Below are 18954 nucleotides of genomic sequence, written 5' to 3'. Positions count from 1 at the left end.
AAGAAACCAGAAAATATATTAAGCATTTGAAAAAATTAAATAAACAAAAGTTAACCAAATGTGCGCACTACAATTGAAACTAATGCCTTCAATATTGTCAAAATAAACAAACCAATTTATTTATGCTACTGTGATTTAAAACTGATGAAAAAGTGGTTGTGTGTGGGGTTACTGACCATGTGACCATCACATGGCTCTCTGCTGAGGTGCGGTCCAGTCAGCGGCCCAGCAGTCGACACTTCAGCCCTGCCCCCCCTCCTCCGGGGCGTGACAAAAAGTCCAGGCCAGAACCAAATAAGGCAACATCCCCGAATTTACGTCAACTCGGTGCTTCGTTTGGATTCTCCTGTTTTATGGTGGAAGTCTAGAATTGTGAGATTTGCAGAGAAATTATGTGTCAATGTGGTCAAAACTTCTCTGTATGTCCATTTCACCCACTGAACTATCATTATTCAATTATTCATTTATGACAATGGAAACTCTGTTTTGACTTCTATGGCCCCTTTAAATTGTTAATAATTGTAAATGCAATTTATGGCCCAGCCCTACAGCAAACATTAAGCTGCCCGGTGCTTATGAAAAACAGAAAACATAAAAACTAGGGATGCACGATGGTATCGGCCTTAAAACTGAATATCGGACATCGGCCACCCCACTGATATTTAACCCGATATTTGATCAGCTTCTGAGTTTCTAAAGTCTAAAAAAAAAAAAAAAAAATACTACTTCTTCTTCTTCCTCAAAAACTTATTTTTTACAGACTTAAAGCTACAGTGTGTAATTTTCAGCGACATCTAGCGCTCAGACTGCAGACTGCAGCAACATGAACATCCCCCCCCCCACCGCTTCTCCCCCCCAACTGTACGGCGAGCGTTACGGGACAAAATGTCTTCCACGACGTCCGCATCACCTACTTTCTCAAGTGATGAGGTTTGTTTACATAGATAATTTTACAGATAGTATTTCATTAGTCTGTGTAGGGTATAGATTTCATGTAGACTTAAGATAATAAATATACCCGTTATTTTTTCTACGTCGTTGTGACGTTTTGGTGAGCTGCTTTGCATGGTGATATAAACAGACGAAGTAATTGTAGTCATTAGTTTAACAGCGAGATTGTGTTCGCTGGAAGAATATATATTCCCCGTTTACAGAGTCTAAGTCTTGTTTGTGGCACGGGGGTTACAAGGCGAGGAAGAGGGAGAGGAAGAGGGCAGAGAGGCCGGGGTGGGCGTGCAGCTAGGGCCAGCCGAGGGAGAGGTGCCTACAGCAGTGGAGGAAAGGCTTGAAGATCTCCAAAGGAGCCGGAGAGAAGTAACCGAGGTATATATCCGTAGCTCGCTAATATGCAGCTTCATATATCTGTCTCTCTCACACTCACACACGCTACTATCAGCTGTGGTAATTTTATGAAGCTGTGGCCTTATCTAGGTAATGCTACCAGACATCTTGACAATAGTTTGGTTGAAACGGGATGTGGGGGTGGGGTATTACGTGTATAAAAAGACAATTGTGTGTGTAGGATTAATTACCTGTCCAACAGAAAACTGGCGACTTGAGCGTCACTTTGAAAACCTTTTTCCTCCATCAGTGACTTCCATCGTGTAAATGCCGTGCCAATGTTGATCCGCGTTTTTTGTCACGCTTGCGTTTATTCTCGTCGTGTTTCCGCTTCTTAGATGACGGGGGTTCGGTGTCCGCCGCTTTTCGTTGTGATACAGAGTAGGCATGATCCTCCATTCGTCTGATGTTTGGCCAAACAGTTTGCAAAGTCACTCACGCCTGCCGCCTTGTTCACCTTTCTTGTTACTGAAGCGCTGTATACCTGCTTCTTCTTCTTCTTTGGTTTCAGGCAGACTAAACGCTTTTCAGGCATAATACTGCCATCTATTGTTCAGTACCGTCTCAGTTCATCTCTCTCAACTTGCCGTAGTTACTTTCGAGCGTAATGGGCGATCTCACAATCGCTAGTTTGTTGCCTCTGCGCTGCCGTAGCGCAAAGATGTCAGCCTCCATGGCTGCGAGACCCGCTCCTATGTAATTATAAATAACGAATTCTAAGGCAACGCAAATATTATGGTTAAAAGGCTGAGCTCATAGGTGATGATAAGTAACATAGTTATGTATAATATATTAAATTTCTGACTTTATATCCCTGTAATTATTACACACTGTAGCTTTAAAGACTTCTAAAGACGAGGGAAAAAATATTGATACATTAAAATATCCCAATATCTTCATATGCTGATATATTGCCATTTAAAAACACCATATCAATCTCTTTTACTAATGAAATATTGCTATATGTCATCGTTATGCTACGAAATCCCCCGAAAATTCGCGAAATGTTGCCATATTTTTATATGTTGATATATTGACGCGGTATCGATCTATTTTACTAACAAAATCTCACAAGAATTTGCAAAAATATCACGAGAGTTTGTAACAGAACGATGAAATTTCACCAGATTTTGAAAGTAAAATAGATCGATACCGCGTTTTTAAAAATCAATTTGATATCAGCATATGAAAATATATTTGAGTATATTATTTTTCAAAGTGTCAGAAATGGATAACAAAACTGCTATTTTCAATGACTGCTTATTTTTGTCCAGCTTTAACATCGGTATCGGTATCGATATCGGTTATCGGCTACATGAGTTTTAAAATATCGGCATATCGGATATCGGCCAAAACCCCAATATCGTGCATCCCTAGTAAAAACATGTGGTCATATTGAAATAAAGCATTTTGTGCCGAGCGTTCGTCCTTATGGTGGTTATCTGGTCATCTTTAAGCCTGAACTTTAAACTTCTTTTTCTTTTCTACAACCAATAAGCTAAGAACAGCTTTCATTAAGGTTATGGATCTTTGCATGCATGTAAAATCTACCTCCTGTCATCCGGTCTTCTAGTGTTAAATTTACACAAAGCACTTTGTTTCCTCACAAATAGAGCAAAAACAAAGTGTGAAACACAGAAATCAAATAAAAGAAGCCAGCAGGGTGCCACCATTTAGTGGCAAAACCTTTGTATGTAACCAGACTGAGCTGCTGGTGCAGAAATTATAAAAAAACAAAAAAAAAAAACAGAATACTGAGTGCTGATTGGCTGTTAGCTAATAATGGTTACTACTGACTACATCCTCACTCTGAACCAAATACCATTAATAAATAGACTTTATTTATGAACTAAGTGATGAAAATGTATGGAAGCTGTATGATCGACAGGAGGAGTGGTTTCTATAGCGACAGAAAACAAGTAGCCTGACAAGCATAAGGGACCATCTTTGTCAGAACAACAGAACCAAACAAGTGTTCTGACCCTGAATCCATTTCTAAGGGAACAGAATTTTCAGCGTCATTCATGATGGACGGAGACAAAGGAAAGTCTTAAAAAACAGCCGAATCTCTCTCTCTCTCTGCAGAGCTTTAGGGTTTCACTGTGAGACACGATGTTCTCGGACGGGATACCCTGGAGCATCAATGACAAGAGACGGCATTCAGGTCAGAATACCCTCATCATGTAACATTAGGAGATAATTCCCACTCAGTTCACTTTAAATAGCAGCAACATGAAACAGAAAAACCTCTCCGGGCAGTTTATCCAGAACACACAGAGTCGGACTTGTCCAATTACAACGCACTTCTGTTAGAATAATACAACCTAATGTTTCTGATCCAGTTCTTCTGCAGCGAGGCTGTATTTATTATTTTTTTTCCCCTACATTATCTTTATTGGTTTTTCAACAATTTTTTCAATAATAGTCAGGACATAAGTGTGCTCTCACATCGAAGGAAAAGTCCAGGGTAGTTAAATTATTGTCCAGCGTTCGACTTTTCTTTCCGGAGTATTTTAGAGCAGCACCTATGACACACAGAGTATATGAGGAAATACAAACAAACAAATAAAAAAAGAACAAAAAACAAAACACAATGCCCCCAAGCCCAAACCCCCCTGAGAAGAAACAATAGTTACAATAATAACGGTTTCTCTATTTTCCAGAAATTAGCCCATATTATTTCAGTATTGTACGTAGTTCAGAAAATACAAACTAATAATCCAAAGTCGTCAAGTATACAAATGAAGATTATCTTAGGACACTGCAGGGGACCAACTACAACTATAACTCATCTCCGACAGCCGTCACATCCATGTTTTCTATATATTCCATAAAAGGACTCCAAATGTTTTGAAAAAGTGAAAGTTTCCTTTTTAAAATGAAAGTAATCTTTTCCATTGGTAATGTTGTTGATATTTCCTTAATCCATTTAATGAATTTTGGTTTACTGGTACTCTTCCATGAGAGCGCTATGACTCTTTATGCCAAAAGTAGACATAAATCCAAGGCAGTAATAATCTTTCTGAACATACGATGTCTGTCAGGATATAAACCTAGGATGAACAATTTGGGGTCAAAAACTAGTTTTATACCCATTATAGTCTCTAGAGCTTGTTTAATCTCCCTCCAGAATAGTTGAACTTTCTTGCATTTCCAGATACAATGGAGGAATGTTCCCTTCTCTTCTCCAGCGAGGCTGTATTTCTATGATTTTACAGGAGCTTATTACATCTACAGATGTCCATGCCACGAGCCTGATCCAGCTTACTGTTCACTGATTGGAGTTTTTGTTAAAAAGCTCCAAGTATAATTAATTCTTTGTTAAAAAAAAAAAAAAAGGTAAATTTTCATGCTTTACTTTCCATGTAAATCATCTTAGATCCACTTCAATACAGAAGCTGCAAAAAGGCTAAAGATGAACTTGAGTTTTCTGTAATTTACGCTGCTTTAGTGCAGAGGTCAGGGATTAGCGGAATGCGGTCCAGATCCAGACCCTACGGTGGCCCTGAAGTGCAAACTGCAACTACAAATCTAAAAGCGCAACTACATTAAGGAAATCGCAACTACATTAAGAAAAACAAAACTACATAAAGCAAAGCGCAACTACATTAAGGAAATCACAACTACATAAAACAAAGCGCAACAACATTAAGAAAAACAAAACTACATAAAGCAAAGCGCAACTACATTAAGAAAAACAAAACTACATAAAGCAAAGCGCAACTACATTAAGGAAATCGCAACTACATAAAGCAAAGCGCAACTACATTAAGGAAATCGCAACTACATAAAGCAAAGCGCAACTACATTAAGGAAAACAAAACTACATAAAGCAAAGCGCAACTACATTAAGGAAATCGCAACTACATAAAGCAAAGCGCAACCGCATTAAGAAAAACAAAACTACATAAAGCAAAGCGCAACTACATTAAGGAAAACAAAACTACATAAAGCAAAGCGCAACTACATTAAGGAAATCGCAACTACATAAAGCAAAGCGCAACTACATTAAGGAAATCGCAACTACATAAAGCAAAGCGCAACTACATTAAGATAAACAAAACTACATAAAGCAAAGCGCAACTACGTTAAGGAAATCGCAACTACATAAAGCAAAGCGCAACTACATTAAGCAAAACAAAACTACATAAAGCAAAGCGCAGCTACATTAAGGAAAAAAAAAACTACATAAAGCAAAGCGCAACTACATTAAGGAAATCGCAACTACATAAAGCAAAGCGCAACTACATTAAGAAAAACAAAACTAGATAAAGCAAAGCGCAACTACATTAAGGAAATCGCAACTACATAAAGCAAAGCGCAACTACATTAAGAAAAACAAAAATACATAAAGCAAAGCGCAGCTACATTAAGAAAAACAAAACTACATAAAGCAAAGCACAACTACATTAAGAAAAACAAAAATACATAAAGCAAAGCGCAGCTACATTAAGAAAAACAAAACTACATAAAGCAAAGCACAACTACATTAAGGAAATCGCAACTACATAAAGCAAAGCGCAACTACATTAAGAAAAACACAACTACATAAAGCAAAGCGCAACTACATTAAGAAAAACAAAACTACATAAAGCAAAGCGCAGCTACATTAAGAAAAACTACATAAAGCAAAGCAAAACTACATTAAGGAAATTGCAACTATATAAAGCAAAGCGCAACTACATTAAGAAAAACACAATTACATAAAACAAAGCGCAACTACATTAAGGAAATCGCAACTACATAAAGCAAAGCGCAACTACATTAAGAAAAACAAAACTACATAAAGCAAAGCGCAACTACATTAAGGAAATCGCAACTACATAAAGCAAAGCGCAACTACATTAAGAAAAACAAAACTACACAAAGCAAAGCGCAACTACATTAAGAAAAACAAAACTACATAAAGCAAAGCGCAACTACATTAAGGAAAACACAATTACATGAACCTACCGGAAAAGGTAGGTACCAGTGGGAAACATGAGACATCGCTGATTGGATGACGGCGCCGTTTGACCCTTGAACCGGAAGTTGCGTCGTCTGAACAGTCCAGCTTCTTTTAAGTGTGTCTTCAGTGTACGCAAACTAACTGAAATTTGGTGATTAGTCTTGAGCATATCCAGTATCACCTCGTACGTATGTCCTGATTCAAAATATTCCTGGATAACGGCAGCTATGTTTGGGGCGCCGACAATATCCATGTTTTTAAAAGCCGCAGCAGGCAGAATGACTTCCGGTTCAAGGGTCAAACGGCGCCGTCGTCCAATCAGCGATGTCTCATGTTTTCCACTGGTACCTACCTTTTCCGGTAGGTTAATGTAATTGTGTTTTCCTTAATGTAGTTGCGCTTTGCTTTATGTAGTTTTGTTTTGCTTAATGTAGTTGCGCTTTGCTTTATGCAGTTGCGATTTCCTTAATGTAGTTGCGCTTTTAGATTTGTAGTTGCAGTTTGCACTTCAGGGCCACCGTAAGACCCACCTGCTGGCAAATCCGGACCCAACCTGATTTAAAACATTTATAAATTACCGCATGTTGTCCGACGCTGGTATCTAATTTTACCTGCGCTTCTTCTCCTGTTAATACGGTAAAGCCCTGGAGAGCGTCCGGCTAGGCTGCACGTGATCCAAATGAGCCAATGAGCTGTCAGTCTGGGTTGCTGCTGTTGCTACTTTTAGACACAGCAGGCAAACCTGCAGCAAGCCGGGCGATGAAAGAAGGAGAAGACCATGAGAAAAAGAGAGCAGAGAAAGTGTGGACTGCTGGAAGAACTGCGGTGAACTGGTGAAAGAAAAGTGAAATGGCGTGCTCAAAGATGACCCTGCACATTTAGAGGATGTTTGGCTCAACCTGCTGCTGTGAAGCAGGATTCTCCACCATGAACAGAATCAACAATAAATCTGGATCCAGGCTCAAAATGAGCTCCTTGATATGTGCTTGAGAATGGCTTAGTCTCCATTTAAACCCAGGTTTAAAGCCTTGCAGGGCAGCCTAAAGCCCACTGCCAACATTAAGACAGAAAAAAGAAAGAAAATAACAAACGCTCACTTCAGGGGTTTGAGAAAATATTGGAATCAGGAAATTTCTATATACCAAACTGAACAAAAACATTTTAAAATTAAATAGGGCTGGGATAAACTGTTTTCCATGTCTGAGCTCATCAAAGCAGCTCAGGTTTCATGAATGTTGAAAACAGTAAAACAAATGGAGTCACTCTTATCTGCAACCTGCAACAGAACAACAGAAGATAATAATGAAGGAAAATTTGGTGTGAAGTTGATGCAGGCTGATGGAGGATGAAATCAGCCAAATCCAGCATATAGCTTCTCATATGTGTCTGTTGAATTCTTAATGTTGAACATTCTCAAAGTTAAAGGTGATTATTCAGGAAGGAATGCGCCATAATTAACTGTCCGTTCATTACCCAATCACTCACACCCTTTGTGATTGTGAGCCAGTAATGACTCTGTCTCTAATGGACCTCCTGCCATGGCTGGAACCACCATTATTATGACACTCCATCAATGCACATGAACTTTCTCTCTCTAAGTATCACAAGCTGCATGAACTGCAGAACAGTCGGTCAGAAAATTAGATGGATGAAACGATATGAAAACAGTTTACATAAAAAAAGGGATGAAATTTAAAGCATGTAGAAATGAGGTATCTTTGTGCAGCCCAGAGTAAGTGCAGGAAACTAGAAAATATAGAGGATAAAAAAAACATATTTAAAAAGCAGTGTCGCTTTTAACATTCAGAGTAAATATTTGTACATTGACTATAAAAATAAATAAATCAAATAATAAGAGAATCCTCTTATCTGTGTTCTGTATTCCTGATAGGATTCGACATTAAAAAGACAGATTTCCAATGAACAAATATTCTTATTAATCCTATTTTAACACTATAAAAACAAAACATGTGCAACATAATCACATATATAATCAATACAATACTTACAAATTTACAAAGTTTTTTTTACCTTCACCATGAAATTGTAAAGACATTCATTTTATGTTTTTCCTTGAATTAAAAAGCCATTTTGTACAGAAGCCAAGAGCCTTCGTACTCTTCTTTTTTTTTCCTCTTCTTCTCGAGATCATGACATAACTGTCTTATCACAATTAAACCATTCATTGTTTTCTCAAGATAACGAGATAATTATCTCGTTGTAAAGGGGTTGGGGTTGCAATGATGGCGGGAAGGAATCAACTCTGTTGCTGCATTGTAGGTTTTTAAAAGTTGAATTCTGAGTCCACCCCCCTCTGTTTAAAGGGGTCATTAAACCGAGTTTCCATTGTCATAGATGAATAAGTTCATTGGGTGAAATGCACTTGCTGCTATTGCACTTCTGGTTAGACCTAAACTGCATTTTGTTGCCTTGTACCTGTACCTGTGTAATGACAATAAAGTTGAATCTAATCCAATGTAAAAAAAAAAAAAAAAAAAAAAAAAAAAATGGACGTAGAGGGAAGTTCAAACCCCATCAACACCTCCCTTCTCTGCAAATCTCAAAATTCTGAAATTCCACCATAAAACTGGCGAATCCAAAAGAAGCAGAGTTGACGTCAATTTGAGGATGTTGCCTTATTTGGTTCTGGCCTGTACTTTTGTCACGCCTCGGTGGGGGCGAGTATAAACTGTTGACGGCCGCCGACTGGACCGGACCTCAGCAAAGAACCATGAGCCGCCCCTCCTCAGCTGGTGGAGGGGGGGCTGGGGGCTGGTGAGGCAGTCGGGGGGGGGGGGATGCACAGGGCCGCCGGTGTTCAGGCTACCGTCACCAGGTCGGGTTCGGTTCCTCCAACTAGAGACTGACACGGGAGTGGATTTTCACTCCCACTCCCACAGAAAAAAAATGGTGTCCCGTCCCGATCCCGGGCCAGAGTAGAAATCTAAATCCTGTCCCGTCCCACTCCTGGTGAAATTACTCCCACTCCCATCCCGCTCCCATTCAGAATGACTCCCGCTCCTGCTCCACTCCCATTCTTGTTTTTGAGCGCGGGTGAAAAGCTCAGAGCGGAAGCACTGTTGGTTTTTGGGTCGTGTAGTTTTTTTGAATCGCATTATAGTGTAGGCTTCATGGAAAAAAACTACAAAATGGCGGCGCCAGTACTGGATTTTTTTTCTTTCTATTTTATTTTATTTTTTGGCATTGATCCTAGTTTTTTTTAGTTATTATTGGTTTGCTCCCGCTCCCGTCTGCTCCCGTTAATGTTTAATCCTGTACCGTCCCAATCACGTGATCGTTACTAATACTGACTCCCGAAAAAATGTCAGTCTCTACCTCCAACCCCTGCTGGCTCTGCCGGGATTCTTTGACGAATTTGAAATTCCCCCAGACATTTTTTTAGATCTGAAAAGTAGGACATGTCCGGGAAAAAGAGGACGTCTGGTCACCCTACCATATCGACAATCTGATGTTTCAGTGAGTGAGTGCTTGTTGCTATGATGCGTCTTTGCTCAGCAGCTTGGCTCGTTATAAACCAACCAATCAGAGCACAGCTCATCTAAATATTCATGATCATACCATTAAAGGAAGAAAACCTGTCGTTTCATTCTAGGGCTTTTAACCAGGCTGCATTAGGGCTCATAGAACAGCTAATGTGCCATTTTCAGCCCAACCAATGTTACACACCCTATTAGAGACCTGAAGGACCAGATACCCTATAGAATCATTCTATCACCCTATTAGAGACCTGAAGGCCAGATACCCTATAGAATCATTCTATCACCCTATTAGAGACCTGAAGGACCAGATACCCTATAGAATCATTCTATCACCCTATTAGAGACCTGAAGGACCAGATACCCTATAGAATCATTATATCACCCTATTAGAGACCTGAAGGACCAGATACCCTATAGAATCATTATATTACCCTATTAGAGACCCGAAGGACCAGATACCCTATAGAATCATTCTATCACCCTATTAGAGACCCGAAGGACCAGATACCCTATAGAATCATTCTATCACCCTATTAGAGACCTGAAGGACCAGATACCCTATAGCATCATTCTATCACCCTATTAGAGACCTGAAGGACCAGATACCCTATAGAATCATTCTATCACCCTATTAGAGACCTGAAGGACCAGATACCCTATAGAATCATTCTATCACCCTATTAGAGACCTGAAGGACCAGATACCCTATAGAATCATTATATCACCCTATTAGAGACCTGAAGGACCAGATACCTTATAGAATCATTCTATCACCCTATTAGAGACCTGAAGGACCAGATACCCTATAGAATCATTCTATCACCCTATTAGAGACCTGAAGGACCAGATACCCTATAGCATCATTCTATCACCCTATTAGAGACCTGAAGGACCAGATACCCTATAGAATCATTCTATCACCCTATTAGAGACCTGAAGGACCAGATACCCTATAGAATCATTCTATCACCCTATTAGAGACCTGAAGGACCAGATACCCTATAGAACCATTCTATCACCCTATTAGAGACCTGAAGGACCAGATACCCTATAGAATCATTCTATTACCCTATTAGAGACCTGAAGGACCAGATACCCTATAGAATCATTATATCACCCTATTAGAGACCTGAAGGACCAGATACCCTATAGAATCATTCTATTACCCTATTAGAGACCCGAAGGACCAGATACCCTATAGAATCATTCTATCACCCTATTAGAGACCCGAAGGACCAGATACCCTATAGAATCATTCTATCACCCTATTAGAGACCTGAAGGACCAGATACCCTATAGAATCATTCTATCACCCTATTAGAGACCTGAAGGACCAGATACCCTATAGAATCATTCTATCACCCTATTAGAGACCTGAAGGACCAGATACCCTATAGAATCATTCTATCACCCTATTAGAGACCTGAAGGACCAGATACCCTATAGAATCATTCTATCACCCTATTAGAGACCTGAAGGACCAGATACCCTATAGAATCATTCTATCACCCTATTAGAGACCTGAAGGACCAGATACCCTATAGAATCATTCTGTCATCCTATTATAGACCTGAAGGACCAGATACCCTATAGAATCATTCTATCACCCTATTAGAGACCTGAAGGACCAGATACCCTATAGAATAATTCTATCACCTCTTCTTCCTTAATTTTCTTAATTAAGAAGGAAAAACCATAAAACCGCTTAAATATTGCGCCACAAGTTTCTTTTGTTGTTACATGCTTTTAGTCTATGATTCTGCTGGACTAAAGTGTTGTGAGAAGAAAACTAAAGAAGAAGAACTAAACATAACTGAATAAAAAAAGGTCTTGAATCCCGTGTAAAGGGTTGAGGTTTTCTTCCAGGGAAATGAAAGCTCGATGATGGAGACTGTTTGGGTCTAACGGCTAATGGGACGCCTTTCTGACACTTTAATTTTCAGTTTGGAAGCTGAGCTGATTGTATTTTCTCAAGTTTAATTTCCCACCTTTTAGGGCTATTCATCAAAGGTCACTTCATCACAGCGCCTTGATTTGAAACCTTTGGTCTCTGCTTCTCAGAAACTGATTGGATTTAACAAGATGTTATTAATTTTTTGTTTGTGGTCAGAGAGATTACCATAAGCAGCAGACAGTTCTGCCTCCACATCTAATTATTCTCCACCAAGGCAGAATTTAAACAGGCACTGCTGTGTCAGACTGCATTAGATCGTCTGCTTTACTTCCCCATCATTGATGTTAAACTTATTTCTGCACTATATTCTGTGACAGGATATTATTATGATACCAAAACATTTCCATCTGCAGCAGCAAGCTAAGCACACTGAGCCCTCGCTGGTATACACGCTGTGTGTCACTCAGGTCTGCCTGTAGTTTTCCTTTTATCACCCAATGGATTCAACTTCTTTACGCATTTGTGTTGATTTTTTTACTGTAGCAGTGCAGCTCTGGGAGTTGTACCGCCTGCCCCCACGGTTTTGCTTGCAGGTACATGCTAATGCGGACAACGTCACTCAGCCCAGCAGATCTGGGAGCGTTTTTTTTTTTCTGAATCCTTTCGGTCGATGGTAGCTTTCTGTCCCATGCGAGTTTGGAGTTTCCTTCTGATGCAGATTCTGAACAGAAAGAAGATCCTTGTGTTTTACAGTTGGCATGCAGTGGAAGTTTAACGTTGCTGATAAAAAAAAAACTTGTTTTGCAGATGTTACGGCTGCAGTGGGTTTCTGCACTTTTCCTTGCAGGGTTCTGGATGCAGGCCTTCTGCAGGTGATCTGTTTTGCCCTTATTGGTGCTCGTCTGCTTTAAAAGCTGTCATGCAAGCAGCAGACAGGAGGCTTCTCTCTCTTACCTCCTCAAAACCTCGTTTGGTTTGCTTTGGTTTGTATCCTGTCCTATGGTTGGGTTTTGTTAGGTTTGTTTGCATTTGCTTATTTCTGTTTAGTTATTGGTTTTGCATTAAGCCATTTTCTATTCCCCGTTTTATTTATCCCTTTTCAGGTATTGTTTCTTTAGTATAATTTAATAAATTCAATTTTCACTTTAAAGAAAATCCTTGTGTGGTCTCCTTTAATGTTACCCCTGCTAGATCGACTCTAAAGTCGTAGGGAAATCATATTTAAATGTCAAATCATTCTGGCTTAAACATGTATATAAATGTAGCGTTTATCAGACCATATTGACTGTCTTACAGTCTGTGGGTTTTTTTCTTCGTTATCTTCTGCAGGCCAGTTAGTTCTACGTCAGCCTGAACACCTAAATTCGGCCAATCATATATCGACGGTCATCTGTCAATCAAATTTTTTTCGGTCATAGCGTCTAGATTCATATGTCGCAGCTAATATACGCAACGGTTGAAACCAGAATCCTTTCCTTTCCCATTGAGTTGCGTCCCAGTGTTCACGGGGATGGACGTCTGTGTCTTCGGCAGGCGTAGAGCTAACAGAACTGGCAGCGTTGCGAGGCAAGGGCTCAAACATGTACGGCTGGAAGCCTTCTACACCAAACCAAGCTTCTGCCGCCCTGGCGTCCTCTTCCACAACATCTTCGTCCCCGCTTTCCTCCTCTAAATAAAAAATGGATGACGGAGGAGACTCATCCACGACCTCCGACACTAAACTCTCCTCCTCTTGCATGTTTCCGCTGTCCATAGCGTTCCTTGACAGCGTCGTTTCTAAGTCACCAATTTAGTGCTACTTGGTCCCAATGGAATTTCCCATTGGGAACCTGCTAGCACTAAGATGCTAACTGGTTAGCAAGATGCTTGATTCATTTAAAATTTGAATTCCTATTAGGCGCAATACTAGGCAGTTGCCTAGAGCCCCGAATTCCTGGGGGCCCCATAAAACTCTGTTCTCATGTATGGTTAAAACAAATATTCCTTATTTGTGCACATTAATTATGTTTTTGATAAAAATCCTTTGGCTAAAATGCCATCAGAAAGCTGATACTATTAAGTGTGTCTCACCCCCCCCCCTTTCAGTGTCCACCATATTGGATCAGTCCATTTGCTGCACATGTTCAGAAAGGTCCAAACAGACAGCAGCAAACCATTTGAAAACAAACCATGCAAAGAGCAGTGTTGCCAACTTAGCGCTTTAGTCGCTATATTTAGCCACTTTTCAGACCCCTCTAGCACTTTGATTTCTAAAACGCTCCTAGCGCCAAATCTAGAGACTTTTTTTCTGCTACTGGAGACTTTGGAGACAACATCTAAAAGCAGCGAACTCTGCTCTCCAGAGCGAGTAGATTGGTAACCCCGCCTCCTGCTCTCCTCTATCTTGTCTGCTGTCATGATTCATGCAGCTATTATTTCATCCAAATGAAAAATGGAGAACAGATAAGCAGATCATGGCTTGTCTACAGTGAAAAGAAGGACTGGGTTATTTACTTTGGCCTTTTTGGAAACACAGGAAGGAGCAATCAGCTAAGTGAGCTTAGTGCTTGGAAAAAATCTTTCATTCCTTTAGAGACAGCATGAATAGTCAGCTGAGTACAAAACATAGAGAGGAAAACAAGAAGAAAAGGGACAAAAAGAGAGGGACACAACCTAGAACAGATAATGGATGTCTATTCTATTAACATTTCTCTATCTGGAGAATGGCTCTGTTTATGTGTTGTCTTCTAGATTCAGAGGCCCCCTGCCTGTCTTTGACTAGGGCCCCAAATTTCCTAAATCTGCCCCTGGGTGCTGCTACGGCATGAAGGTAGAGCACATAACCCACATACCCGGGACTCAAACCTGTCAACCTGTGACAGGTTCGAGTCCCGGCCCTGCTGAGCTTTGGGAAATGTCTTTCCCCCCAAATTAACCCCCTTTTCTATCTCCATACTATCAAAAACAATAAAATAAAGGCCACTGGATCCTAAAAATAAAGATAAAAAGAAAAGTTTATTTATTTCTAGATGCTTTTTGCAGAGCCGCCACCTAAAAATGACCTTAGGTATTTTCTAGTCGACATTATTTTTAACGACTCTCAGTTTTAATTTATTGTTGCTGAACCTGAAGCTGGTTTTATGCTTCCTTCCATTCTCTAGTTATTTTTTTGTATGTGCAGCTTCTGCTTGTTTAAGGAACAACACTGAGGTGCGAAGCAGGGAGCAAAATCAGCAAAGCAATTTCGTGTCACTTTTTGTATATCAGACAGGAAGAGCGCCTGCTGTGCTTTGAGTGTCATCAAAACGCTTGGCTTGTTTAGTGTTTCCTGATTGTCGGCCTGTTTCTTCATCATCATCATCATCAAACATTTCAGCTGAGCCTTTATTTCTCCTCCCGTCCTTCGGTAGTAGCAGAGGCAGGACCCTCGTTCCCAAGGGTCTTAAAAGAGAATAACTTGACCTCATCCATCTACTCACCCTGACCTTTTCAACACATCAGTAACAAAGGAGAATCACCTTCTGGTTTGTGGAAAACTAAACGCTGCCATCGAAGCAAAAAGGGGAAAACAGAAGCTGCTGCTGATCTCCCCTCAATAAATATTACAATATATGTATGATATCATTGGATATGGATTGTAAAATCAGCATTGAGATTAAATACTGATATTGGCCCAGTTTTTCCATCTAACTGCATCCTCATGCTGTATTCACACCGGAAGCTGTTTGAGGAGCAAAAAGCTTCTGCTGCTTCATTTTTCATGCTTGTCCACATTAAGGTCAGACGTCCAGTAAAGTGAGATGGTGCTCCTGTGAACCGCCGGTATGTGGGGTCTGAGCGGCTCCCACAGAGAAATAATCTTTGAAGGCAGGATGGTAATCTGGATGAACTGACTGCACAGACCATGTTTTCAGGAGGACTTTCTCACTTCAACATAGATTCTAACTACTTTTTACCCGCTGATCACAGCTAATATAGCAAAGCTGCTCTGGCATTGAACACAGGAGCAGCAGACACATAACTATAAAGCTTCTAGTTAGAGCGGCTCAGGTTATCCTGAGCTATCTCTATAGTTCTGCTGCTATAGGCTTAGACTGCTGGAGGACATAGGGACCCCTTTTTCATCATTCTGCTTCATTCTATCTCTATTCTCCTATTCTGCAGAATCTGTTAGTTCAATCTCTAACGTTCTGCTCTCTCTGCTTTTTCTCATAGTAGCTTCATCTGGCCTGTTCCTGTTTGGCTGTGACTCCATTTCTAGACATCCATCCTACCGTGACCCCCAGTTCATGTTAAGGCGTGTACAATGTTGTGTAAATATTGGTTAAAACTCCTGTAATTGGACCGTTTGAGCGTTTTGTTTTCTTTTTGTCTTCTTGCAGGTAAACAGATGTTACTTTGGTAAAAGGGTGCTGCCTTATTTTAGGAAATTTTTTAAAAATCATTTTAACTTTATGTTCAAAGAGAGTTTTTCCTCTCCACTGTCGCTACAAGCATGCTTAGTGTGAGGGATTGCTGGAGAGTCAATGAGTCGATGCAATCAGCTGGTTTTCCTTAGATAGAAAACTTTAAATCAATCTGACTGGATGATCTGGTGAACTGGAGATTACTTGTGATGTGAATTGGCGCTATAGAAATAAACTGACTTGAATTGAATCTGGATACACTTTACTGGACGTCTGACCTTAATGCGGACAAGCATCAAAAATGAAGCAGCAGACGTTTTCTTGTTGCTGAAATCGCATGCGGTGTGAACGTAGCGTAAGAACTATAATTTTTATGTTACATTTTTTTTCAAATTTCCATTTAGTGAACATGTTCTTTGGAACAATAATGTAACCAAATTTACTCCATATGGGATGGTCTAACTCCCCTCCTCATAACTGAAAGTTTTTGCCATCCCTCAACCAGACGGGTTATTTCAGGTCTCTCCCAAAACCCCAGAAGATATAAGCACTTGGAACAAATGACAAACTGAGAAAGGATGATTAAAATGTTCATTGTGTGCTTAATTGCTCTTCTCTATCCCAACAGACCAAATCTGGAATTGCTTTGCTCTACAACCAGGAGAGCAGCAACACCTACGACGTCTGCCTCAAACTCACCAAAGACACGTTAACCATTCAGAAGCTGGATGTGGTCTGCACAAACGGAAGCCAATCCCAAGTAAACGTAAGTACAGACGAGCGCTCCGGAGCCGCATTAACTCATACTGCATGGCTCTACAATCTGTTCACTAAAATCCATTTTGCCAATAAAAAACTCCCCCTTTCTAAAGCACAGAACTGTTGTACTGCGAAGACAGGCGACCGGCGGCCTGGGCTTAAGCATCAAAGTAAGCAGATAAGATTTCCTTATGTGTTGAAAAGAAGAAGGCTTTGGATGAACTAGTTTCAAAACACAACAACAAAAGAACATCCTCTTCCTTCTTGTTTTGCATTTGCAGGGCGGGGCATGGATAGTGCGGGCCGGTGGGTGGGGGATTTCAGTGGGGCATGATATTGGGGGGTTAGTTTTGGGGGGGGAGGTTTTGTGGTGTGGGCTGTGGAATGGGTGGGATCATTAGTACACATGGACGGCATTTTAGGTGATGATCTGAATGCCATGCATGAACTGCAATGAATGAATGAATGATGAATGCCAAGCCTGAATGAATGAATGAATGAAGGAATGAATGAATGATGAATGAATGATGAATGAATGAATGAATGATGAATCGAGAATGAATGATGAATGAATGAATGAATGAATGAATGAATGAATGAATGACATGAATGATTGATGAATGAATGAATGATGAATGAATGAATGAATGCGATGACAATGCATGAAGGATGAATGAATGAATTGCATGATGCATGAATGAACTGAATGAATGATGATGACATGCATGAATGAATGCTGCATGCCATGATGCTCGAATGATCGAATACATGCAATGCATCCATCATCCATCCATCCATCATCCATCCATCATCCTGCATCCATCCTCATTCCATCATCATGACATCAATCCATCATCGATCAATCATCCGCATGCATACATCCATCCATCCATCACATCCATCCATCCATCCATCCATCCATCCATCCATCCATCCATCCATCCATCCATCCTTCCATCCATCCATCCATCCATCATCCATCCATCCATCCATCCATCCATCATCCATCCATCCTTCCATCCATCCATCCATCATCCATCCATCCATCCATCCATCCATCCATCCATCATCCATCCATCATCCATCCATCCATCCATCCATCCATCATCCATCCATCCATCCATCATCCATCCATCCATCCATCCATCCATCATCCATCCATCCATCCATCCATCCATCCATCCATCCATCCATCCATCCATCCATCCATCCATCCATCATCCATCCATCCATCCATCCATCCATCATCCATCCATCATCCATCCATCCTTCCATCCATCCATCCATCATCCATCCATCCATCCATCCATCATCCATCCATCATCCATCCATCCATCCATCCATCCATCCATCCATCCATCCTTCCATCCATCCATCCATCCATCATCCATCCATCCATCCATCCATCCATCATCCATCCATCCTTCCATCCATCCATCCATCATCCATCCATCCATCCATCCATCCATCCATCCATCATCCATCCATCATCCATCCATCCATCCATCCATCCATCATCCATCCATCCATCCATCCATCCATCCATCCATCCATCATCCATCCATCCATCCATCCATCCATCCATCCATCCATCCATCCATCCATCCATCCATCCATCATCCATCCATCATCCATCCATCCATCATCCATCATCATCCATCCATCCATCCATCATCCATCCATCCATCCATCCATCCATCCATCCATCCATCCATCCATCATCCATCCATCCATCCATGCATCCATCCATCATCCATCCATCCATCCATCCATCCATCCATCCATCCATCCATCCATCCATCCATCCATCCATCCATCATCCATCCATCCATCCATCCATCCATCCATCCATCCATCCATCCATCATCCATCATCCATCCATCCATCCATCCATCCATCATCCATCCATCCATCCATCCATCATCCATCCATCCATCCATCCATCCATCATCCATCATCCATCCATCCATCCATCCATCATCCATCCATCCATCCATCCATCCATCCATCCATCCATCCATCCATCCATCCATCATCCATCATCCATCCATCCATCCATCCATCCATCCATCATCCATCCATCATCCATCCATCCATCCTCCATCCATCCATCATCCATCCATCCAT

General features: G+C 40.7%; 1 protein-coding gene across 1 annotated transcript in view; it reads left to right on the top strand.

Annotated features, from left to right (window-relative positions):
- sntg2 (syntrophin, gamma 2) overlaps positions 1-18954 on the top strand; it is a 169338-nt gene that overhangs the window by 36356 nt on the left and 114028 nt on the right. Inside the window, exons 2-3 of the mRNA XM_038307030.1 lie at positions 16697-16834; positions 16941-16997. Of these exons, the coding sequence (XP_038162958.1) occupies positions 16697-16834; positions 16941-16997 (195 nt within the window). The remainder of the gene's footprint in view (positions 1-16696; positions 16835-16940; positions 16998-18954) is intronic.

Source organism: Cyprinodon tularosa, unplaced genomic scaffold (genome assembly GCF_016077235.1).
Source record: "Cyprinodon tularosa strain WSP-4 unplaced genomic scaffold, ASM1607723v1 ctg6, whole genome shotgun sequence".
Taxonomy (NCBI): Eukaryota; Metazoa; Chordata; class Actinopteri; order Cyprinodontiformes; family Cyprinodontidae; genus Cyprinodon; species Cyprinodon tularosa.
The sequence above is the reverse complement of the archived record's forward strand: the minus strand, read 5'-3'. Positions and strand labels throughout refer to the sequence as shown.